Source organism: Cinclus cinclus, chromosome 27 (assembly GCF_963662255.1).
Source record: "Cinclus cinclus chromosome 27, bCinCin1.1, whole genome shotgun sequence".
NCBI classification, from domain to species: Eukaryota; Metazoa; Chordata; class Aves; order Passeriformes; family Cinclidae; genus Cinclus; species Cinclus cinclus.
The window spans coordinates 6548640-6558475 of record NC_085072.1 but is presented as its reverse complement, the minus strand read 5'-3'; the positions used below and the strand labels follow the sequence as shown (position 1 = coordinate 6558475).

General features: G+C 58.7%; 1 protein-coding gene across 1 annotated transcript; it reads left to right on the top strand.

Moving 5' to 3' along the window:
• Positions 1-222: 222 nt before the first annotated feature.
• RNPEP (arginyl aminopeptidase) lies at positions 223-8273 on the top strand. Its single transcript, XM_062509501.1, has 11 exons — positions 223-624; positions 1000-1140; positions 2750-2898; positions 3441-3557; positions 3674-3909; positions 4704-4817; positions 5055-5167; positions 5435-5543; positions 6139-6363; positions 6959-7101; positions 8109-8273. The coding sequence occupies exons 1-11, from the start codon at positions 223-225 to the stop codon at positions 8271-8273; spliced, it is 1914 nt and encodes a 637-aa protein (XP_062365485.1).
• The last annotated feature ends 1563 nt before the right edge of the window (positions 8274-9836 follow it).

Genomic DNA, 9836 nt, shown 5'->3' with positions numbered 1-9836 from the left:
CCCCCATCCATGGATGCCCGAGGGAATCTCCGCACGGGTCCCTTCCATTGCCCATCCATGGCTCCCCCGGTGGGCCCCCTCTATCCCCCACCCATGGATTCCCCGCCTCTCCATTCCCCGCTCCCGGGACCGCCCCGAGCCCGTCCCCGGACGGGACCCGCCTCCCGCCCCGGCCGGGCAGCCCCGCCCCGGCCCGCCCCCGGTCCCGGCCCCGGCGCGGCGATGGCGGCCCCGGTGCCGGACGCGTCCCCGGTGCGGGACAGGGCCTCGGCCAGCAGCGCGGGCCCGTGGTCGCTGCGGCACCTGCACCTGGACCTGCGCGTGTCCTTCGCGGCCGCGGGCGCGGGGCGGCTGCAGGGGCGGGCGCGGCTGGAGCTGCGGTGCGAGCGGGACGGCGCGGGCGCGGAGCTGCGGCTGGACGCGCACCCCGCGCTGGCCGTGAGCCGCGCCGCGCTCCTGCCGCCGCCGGGCGGGCCCGGGGACGCGGCCGGGCAGGAGCTGCGCGTGGAGAGCCGGCCCTTCGCCAGCTATGGCAGCGCCCTGCACATCGCCCTGCCCCAGGCCCCCCGCGCCGGGCAGCTGCTCACCCTCCTCATCGACTACGAGGCGGGCGAGGGGCCCGGGGTGAGCGGTGGGACACCGGGGGACACCGGGCCCGAGGGGGAGTGGGCAGACAGCGGGGGCTACCGGGACCGGGATGAGCAGGGGGACGCCGGGCCCGGAGAGAGTAGGGTGGGGCGAAGAAATACCGAGCCCGGCGGGTGACCGGGTGGATGGAAGGGACGCCGAGCCCGGTGGGACACCCAGGCCCGCAAAGACCCAAGAGGACTGGGTGTGTACTGGGGGCCGCCAGACCCGGGGGGAGCTGGGGGCTGGTCCAGGGGATACCAGGCCTGGGGTGGTCAGAGCACCCCCGGGTGAGGAGCCCCTTCTCAGCTCCCTCCATAAGGAGCAGCTGCGGTCGAGCTGCCCCTCACTGGGGTCTTGGTGCCTCCCCAGGTGTGCTGGCTATCCCCGGAGCAGACGGCGGGGAAGCAGAAGCCCTACATGTACACACAGGGCCAGGCTGTCCTCAACAGGTCCTTCTTCCCCTGCTTTGATACCCCCTCAGTCAAGTTCACCTATTCGGCCACTGTGAAGGTAAGCGGAGCCCGAGGAGCTGCCCGGGTGATTCCCTTGCACCCACCCAGAGCAGAATGCTCCATGAGTGCAAAGTTTGCTGGGGAGGAAAGTCCAAGGGAGGCTATGGATATGATCCAAGGACTGGAGCACCTCTGCTCTGAAGCCAGGCTGGGAGAGCTGGGGGTGTTCACCTGGAGAGGAGAAGGCTGTGAGAAGACCTGAGAGCCCCTTTCAGTGCCTAAAGGGGCTCCAGGAGAGCTGGAGAGGGAGTAGGGACAAGGGATGGAGTGCCAGGACAAGGAGGGAATGGCTTCCTACTGCCAGAGGGCAGGGTTAGATGAGATATTGGGAAGGAATTGTTCCCTATGAGGGTGGGGAACCCCTGGCACAGGTTGCCCAGAGCAGCTGTGGCTGCCCCATCTCTGGAAGTGTCCAAGGCCAGGTTGGACAGGGCTTAGAGCAATCTGGGATAGTGGAAGGTGTCCCTGCCCATGGCACAGGGTGGAATAAGATGAGCTTTAAGGTCCCTTCCAGCTTAAACTGTTCTGACCTGTTGGGTCCCTTGCAGGGAATGTGCCAAAGCACTGGGCATCACAGCAGGGACACTGCTTCAAACCCTCCTCCTCAGGCCCCAGCCGAGAAATCACTCATCTGTACTTGGGCTGTTTTTCTCTTATATGCCCTTTTGGATGAAGAGATGCAGTCCCATGGTGCTCCTGTCTCTCCCCAGCTGCAGGTGCCTGGGAGCAGGTGCATGTGTCGGCCGGCTGTCCTGCCTGAACTCCTGGCATTTGTAGCAGGAGGAGCCGAGTTTGGGGGAAAACAGCTGGAGGAAGGTGGTGGTGCTGGGCCATGCTGGGTTCTGGGGCTGCCAAACTTCCAGGAAGGAGCAGCTGCTGATCCCCAGAGATGGCACGAAATCCAAATTCCCTCTTTGTGTGTGGGCATGTGGTGGCACTGGCACTGGGCCACTGTGGTGTGCTGGCCTGCTGTGGGCAAGGGAACTGCTTAATGGTGTGACACCAAGCCACTGCCAATGCACATGGTGGCATCAGCTGGTGATGCCAGGATTGACTTATTTTTCTTTCCCTGGTGCCACAGAGTGAGTGTGGGGTGGGGCTGTTGCTGAGCTCTCGTGTCATTCTCTGTACCAAGGAAATGGTATTCCCTGTGCACCACAGGGCTCACCCCCTGTTTGGGATAGGGGACACTGGATCAGTCTCCCTGGGCTCAGCCTAGGCTGGTGGAATGGCCATGGGTTCCATGCTGGCTTGGGAACAGGAAAAACGAGTTGTGCAAGAACAGGAAGAGTAGCCAGCTCCTGAGGGATCTGCATCCTCTGCCTGCCTCTCCACACCTGCAGCTCCAGCATTTCCTTATCTCCTGGTAGCTCCAGGAGCACCTGGGGCAGCTCCAGCTATCCCAGTATTGCAGGGATGCAGCTGGGATCCCGAGTGGGAGCTCGGGGTGTTCCTGCTCTGCTCCCCAAAGCCTGCAGTGCCCATGGCCCCGGCACCTTCAGGCTGGGACACATTTGCCATCAGACATTGTGGTGTCCCAGCTGGCTTAACTGGCCTCCCACTATGTATGCTGTGGATCTAATGGATGGTTTTATCCATGTGTTCAGGTCCCCAAGGGCTTCACAGCTGTGATGAGTGCCATGACCTGGGAAAAGCAGAAGGATAACACCTTTGTATTCAAGATGTCGCAGCCAATCCCTTCCTACCTGATCGCTCTGGTTGTTGGGGACATTGTATCTGCTGATGTTGGCCCAAGGTAAGGGGCTCAGGAGGGCTCCAGAGCTGTGGGAGCTTCACAGTGAAGCTCCTGTGGCAGCTACCTCCTGCCTCTCCCTGTTCCACAGGGCCCTGGAGGTCAGAGACACTGGCCATAAACATGGCACAGTCACTCCCTGTCTGTGTCACCAGACTGTGGGCTCATGGGATGAGGGTCCTTCTCGAACTGGAGACTGAGAAGGAGCCTTGATGCTGTGTCCCCTCACTTTCAAGAGGGTCCCTGGCTCTGCTCATGTCGCCCTGCTTGTGAATGAGGGTAGTGGGTCCCTGAGCATGGAGGATCCCACATTTCCTTACATGCTGGTGCTTTCTTGAGTTCTTGGCTGCCACTGCAGTCATACAAAAGCCCTTTGACATTCAGACAAGGAAAGAAATCACAGAAATTTGTACTATTGGCCTCTTTAGATACCTTTATCAGCAAGGTTTTTTTTCTTTGGAATAAACCTGTGCAATTTCTGTCTGATGAAGCAACAAGGTAAAGTCCCCTAATGGTTAAACTTCCTCTTCTCTGCACTTGGCCAGGAGCCGTGTCTGGGCTGAGCCCTGCCTCATTGAGGCTGCCAAGAAGGAGTATGATGGAGTGATTGAGGAGTTCCTTGTGGTTGGAGAGAAACTCTTTGGACCTTATGTTTGGGGCAGGTATGGCTGAAAGGTTCCTGCAGGATCTGGTTCCCCAGGGACAGGGAGAGAATTTCCTTCTCTTCCCAGCCCCATCTTCAGGTGTGGTGGGGTCTGAGCCCAACCTTCTGTGGCAGGTACGACATCCTGTTCATGCCTCCCTCCTTCCCCTTTGGTGGCATGGAGAACCCCTGTCTCACCTTCGTCACGCCGTGCCTGCTGGCTGGGGACCGCTCCTTGGTGGACGTCATCATCCACGAGATCTCCCACAGCTGGTTTGGCAACTTGGTCACCAATGCCACGTGGGGCGAGTTCTGGCTGAACGAGGGCTTCACCATGTACGCCCAGAGGCGCATCTCCACTGAGGTCTATGGTGAGTGGCTGTGCCTGCCTGTGGGGTACTGAGCCCTGTGTGGGTCTGGGGGCTGTATCCCACAGCTCAGCACGTCCCTCTGAGTGCCAGCGGGGATAGAGCCTGCACTGCATCTCAGAAGAGGTGAAGGCCAGCAGCTCAAGGCCCTGTGGGGTTGTGTAAACTGAAAAAAAAAGTTGATTTAAATTAGATACTGTGAGTTTGGGGAGGCACTGGCACAGGTGGCCCAGAGAAGCTGTGGCTCCCCCATCCATGGAAGTGTCCAAGGCCAGGTTGGATGGGGCTTGGAGCCACCTGGTCTAGCAGAAGATGTCCCTATCCATGGCAGAGGGTGGAACAAGATGATCTTTAGTGTCCCTTCCAGCCCAGATCAGTTGGTGATTTCCAGTAGCCTTTGCTCTGAGATGGAGAGTCCCCCTTAACCCCTGCCAGGAATGTGGGCACTGTGTCCTTGCCTCGCCTTCCTCATCCTCCTGCAGCTCCCATGTGGAGCTGATACCAACTGTCCTGATCTCCCCCCCGACACAGTCCTGTCCAGAAGCTCGTGTTCTCCCAGGACAATTTGCTGTATCCACACGAGTTTAAGTGGATCAAAAAATCTCTCGCTGCCTGGGGCTGGGTTACCTCCCTGCCTCCCTACATGCAGCTCTGCCATCCCAACTCCACATGCATTGGTTTCCTGCTCTCTCAGCTCATGTACTGACACTGTTCCTCTCCTGTCACAGTGCCTGCCGTGCCTGCAGAGTGCAGGGGTCTGGCTGGGCTCCCTGAACGCCTCCACTTTCTCTGCCCAGGTTTGCCCTACACCTGCCTGGAGGCTGCCACGGGAAGGGCCCTCCTGCGCCAGCACATGGACGCCACGGGGGAGGACCATCCGCTCAACAAGCTGCGGGTGGTGATCGAGCCAGGTCTGTGGGGTGCCCCTGGGCTCTGGAGGTGCGGGACAGTGACAGGTGGGCTGGGGAAAGCCAGGCTGTTCCATGGCTGGCAATAACAGCAGCCTGGGTGATGGGACCTGGGAGAGACAATGGCTGTAGGAGCGATGGGATAGGCTGTGCCCAACACAGATGGGGGAGTCTTGGTGCATGTGAGGACTGTGTTTTGCAGGTGAGCAGATGATTTCTGAGGATTTTGCCTTTTTCTAGGTGTCAATCCAGATGATACATACAATGAAACACCCTATGAGAAGGGGTACTGCTTCGTTAGCTACTTGGCCCATCTTGTGGGCAACCAGAGCAAGTTTGATGCCTTCCTCCAGGTGCGTGTGAGCTGCAAAGTCATCCAAAATGCCGTGGCAGGAGGTCAGAGCACAGCAGGATCCTGGGAAGGACAGGCTGAGAGGGTAGCTGGGGAGAAGAGGTGGGGAACGGGAATGTGAACAGGGGAGTAAGATGAAGGCAGAGCTTAGGCTCATGCTATCAGCAGGTGCTGGAGATGCAGGGGGATGCAAGTGTTCCCCCATGACATGAAGCACCCCAGATGCTGGGGTGAGAGTGTCTGGCATCAGCCTCATCTGTCCCCACAGGCCTATGTGAACCGGTTCAAGTTCCAGAGCATCACTGCAGATGACACCCTTGGGTTCTTCCTGGAGTACTTCCCAGAGCTGAAGGAGAAAGGCGTGGATTCCATCCCAGGTCAGTACAGCACCATTTTGGCCAGGGAATGGGGCTGCTGCTTCACAGCTCTGCACCCGCAGGTGTCAGAACTGCCTGTGTCCCCTGGAGCCCTGGCACGTTGGTTTGGGTGTTTTACTGGAGATGCTGTTGCTGCCAGCCCGGCTCTGTTGGAGGAGACATGGATGGCACTGGCCAGCTGGGATCAGGCCCAGGCTTGGGCACGTGGCGGCTCAGCCTGATTTTTTTCCGTTCAAACCCAGTCCCTGCTCTGCACTTGGGTGCTGTTTCGTGGGGTGTTCATGACTCAGCCTGGTGAGAGTCTGGTGATCAAGCCCAACCAGCATGCTGGGCTTGGCCCAGCCTTGCTGGAGATCCAGGCTTGGCAGGAACTTTCCGTGCTGGAGGCAGCTCATCCTGCTGTGGCACTGGGACTGATACCCACAGGCACACCCTGAGCCCACGTGTCTGATGGCCTCACCCCATTAGTTTGTGGTGGCCACCATCCTCAGGCAGGTTTGTTGGCACTGGGAGAAAACAGTGGGGGCTCTGGGCAGCATCACCTGGTGTGTGGCTCAGGGATTTATTCCCAGCTCTCCCCCCTGCCTCGCTGCAGGGTTTGAATTTGATCGCTGGCTGAACACACCGGGCTGGCCGCCCTACCTGCCTGACCTGTCACCGGGGCAGCAGCTGATGAGGCCGGCAGATGAGCTGGCAGAGCTCTGGGCAGCTGATGGCTTGAACATGGAGGCGATCGAAGCTGTGGACATCACGGGCTGGAGGACGTACCAGCTGGTCTATTTCCTGGATCAGGTCCTGCAGAAATCCCCCCTGCCCGAAGGTGAGTGACAGGGCACTCCCAGGGCTCTGGTGCCCGGAGGAGACACAGGATGATGAGCCCAAGTCCAGCCAGTTGGCCGAGGATGTGAGGGCACAATGGGAGGACACACAGGTGTGTGGCCATTAGCCCCTCTCCAACTGGGTCTTGGTTCCAGGGAAGCCTCGGTCAGTGTGGTGGGGGATGGAGAGCCAGGGGAAGCATGTCCCTGGATTTATGGGAACGTTGCAGTCCTGCTGTCCCCAGGCTGGCTCTGCTGGGCTGTCATGTCCCCATGTCACCGCAACTCTCCCTCTTTGCCGAGGAATCTCCCCCCACTTTGTCCTGGCACCCCAAGCCACCAGCACATGGCTCTGCAGGGCTGCCCAGCCTGGAAGGCCCAACATGGGCACTGTCCTGCCCAGAGCTGGCAAGTGCCCAGGGTGCTCCAGAGCTGGGGGTGGGGGTCACTTGGGCAGGGGTCAGGGCTTACCCAAGGCTGGGAGGATCCCAGAGAATTTGCAGCACAGCTGGGATGGACTCACAGGGTTCCCTGGGAGCAGGGGCTGAGAGCTGGGTCAGAGCCCCATGGGGGATGGTGACCGCTCCCCTCTCACAGGCAATGTGAAAAGGCTGAGCACGATGTACCCCAAGATCTCCAAGGCCCAGAACGCTGAGCTGCGACTGCGCTGGTGCCAGATTATCCTCAAGAACAACCTGGAGGCTGAGTACAGCAAAGTCAAGGACTTCCTGCACAGCCAGGTTTGTCCCTGGGCAGTGGTGGCAGTGCCCAGAATCATGCTAGTGGGGAGAGAAGGCATGGGGCACAGGGCCTTCAGTACCAGAGAGACAGGGTTTGGCTGTTGCTTTTGATAGTCCCACAGGATTGTTTGGGTTGGAAGGGACCTTAAAGTTCATCTTATTCCTCCCTGTGCCATGGGCAGGGACACCTTCCACTATCCCAGGTTGCTCTAAGCCCTGTCCAACCTGGCCTTGGACACTTCCAGGGATGTGCCAAGGTCTCACCACCCTCACAGGGAAGAACTTCTTTTCAGTATCCCACCTAACCCTGCCCTCTGGCAGTGGGAAGCCATTCCCCATTGTCTTGTCACTCCGAAGTCCCTCTCCAGCTCTCTTGGCACTGAAAGGGGCTCTAAGGTCTCTCTGGAACCTTCTCCAGATGAACACCCCCATCTCTCCCAGCCTGGTCCCAAAGCAGAGGTGTTCCAGCTCTCAGAGCAGCTCCCATGATTCCTCCGGATCTGCTCTGTGTATGTGTGTCTTGTGCTGGGGACTTCAGAGCTGGTTGCAGTGCTCCAGTGTTGGGGTCTTATGAGAGGGCAGAATTTTCTCCTCAGCCACTGCCTGCGCTGCTGGGGATGAGCCTAGGACATAGTTGGGTTTTCAGGCTGGGAGAGCACATAACCAGGTCCCACCAAATTTGTCACCGAAGTCCTTCTCTGAAGGGCTGCTCTCCATCCCTCCATCCATCCTGTCCTGACCAAGGTGCAGGACCCTGCACTTGGCCTTGTTGAACTGCATGAACTTCTCAGGGTCTGCTCCTTCCCCAAGGTCCAGGTGTTCTCCCCTCTGCAGGTGCTGCAGTGCCAAGGGCTGCCCCCGGCCACATTCCCCACCCTGTCCCATTGCCATGGACTGCGCCTCGCTAAGAGCAGGGCGAGGCTGGAAGTGCTGGGGACAGGGGCAATGGGGGGCGACACCCTTGGGGCCGCGGCGGAGTCTGGGCCGTAACTGCGCTGTCCCCGCAGGGCAAGCAGAAGTATACACTGCCCCTGTACCGTGCCATGTGGGGCGGCTCCGAGGCCACCCGGGCCCTGGCCATGGAGACCTTTTCTGCTACGGCTCCCCAGCTCCACGTCAACGTCCAGAACTATGTCAAGAAGATCCTGGGCTTGGGGGGGGCTGAGGCCTGAGGCAGCCTGGGCTCTGCTCCCTCCGCCGGTGTTCCTACTGGCAGGACCTCAGTGCCTCCTACTCACTGCACATTTCCTTATTAAAATGTGTCATTTTTTTCTCTGTGTTACTCCTCTTCCCCGTGAACCACGGGCCACTTTAGAGTGACTCCCTGCCCCACTGCCACCCCTGCTCTGGCACTTGGGGTGCTGCTGGCTTCTGATCCTGGCACTGGAGGGATGGGCTTGGCCTTAGTGCCTGGAGGGTTGAAGCAGCTCCTGGCCGTGATTCACACTGCTCCTTGCTAGGCTCCTGCCCAGCTGCCACAGGTCCCATGTGACAGTAGGGGCAGTAGGGAGCTGGTGCAGTGTGGCAAAGCTGGGACCTCCTGGCTCCAGCTGCTGGTCCAGAGGAGCTGGGGATTGATTCTCCACCTTGCTTTTTGCCACCATGCTGGTGCTCACACGGGGTTGGAAGAAAGGGGTGCCTTTGTTGTCCTACCAGCAGTCCCAAGGGCTTTAAAGAGCCAGTGGGCCTGCACGTGGCAGAGACTGTAGGAATAAGGCAGTGTTCATTTTCCTTATCTAATGCAGGGATATGACTGCACAAAGTCCAGTACAAAACTGCCCAAGGCTGCAGGAACAGCAGTAACCTGGGAGCCTGCTGGCCATAATGGTAACAAGGTGGTGATAACAAGAACACCTAACTGCCCTGGGAAGCTCATGTGTACCCCACAGCCAGTGCAGCCCCTACACCACCTCCCATCCTGGGATCTCCTAGGAAACTCGGGGGTATCCTCAGAGAAGTGTCTTGGCACTCTGCAAGACAGCAGCCCAGAGGCCAATCTCAATGGGCTACAAGTTTTCACAGTAAATCTCTGACCCAGCACTCTGGCCCCTACAGTTGTCCCTACAAACCCCCCATGAAGCCAAGACCCCACAATGCCTGCTCAGAGGCTGCAGAGGTTGTGCATTTCCTCACAAGTGGGCTCACGATTTAAAGAGGGCTGCTTATGGCATGGTTGAAACCAACCTGTTCAGCCTGAGAGAATGAGGTTTCCCTGGGCAATGGGTGTCCTCTAGTGGATCAGCATTACTGGAAATAGACTGTAGTGGTGTTACAAGTTGCAGTGTAGAACCTTTTTCCAGCTGCCAATCTGGTTTCCCAGGAAACAGAGCCTGTCAGTTAAAATTATCATGACCTCTGGTAAGAGATTCTACTATCTATGAGACACCTGGAAACAATCCCTCTGGTTTAAAAGGTGCCCTTGACTCCCAAAAGCACCTGTCACCTCTGGTCTGACTCACCTGAGCAAGCCACCAGGGAGACAGATGGGGTGGTCCCTAGAGCAGTTCCCTTGGATGAAATACATGACATGTTGTCCATTGCACAGACTGCAATACCCTTGTCACAGCAGAGCACGTGCAGGTGTGTCAGGCTGTGGGATGCTGATGAGCTCACAACTGCTGCTCCAACACTTCACTGAATGAAAATCAGAGCTGCAAAGGTGGGAATGTGAGGGCTGGGAGCTGGATGTCTCTACAGGGATCCTGCACCATTCCAACTTAAGACAAGCAGAGAGC

Coding starts and splice junctions, on each gene's coding strand:
- RNPEP (XM_062509501.1), top strand. CDS start 223: ATGGCGGCCCCGGTGCCGGACGCGTCCCCGGTGCGGGACAGGGCCTCG. Junction 625..999: donor AGGCGGGCGAGGGGCCCGGG/GTGAGCGGTGGG, acceptor GTGCCTCCCCAG/GTGTGCTGGCTATCCCCGGA. Junction 2,899..3,440: donor TCTGCTGATGTTGGCCCAAG/GTAAGGGGCTCA, acceptor GCACTTGGCCAG/GAGCCGTGTCTGGGCTGAGC.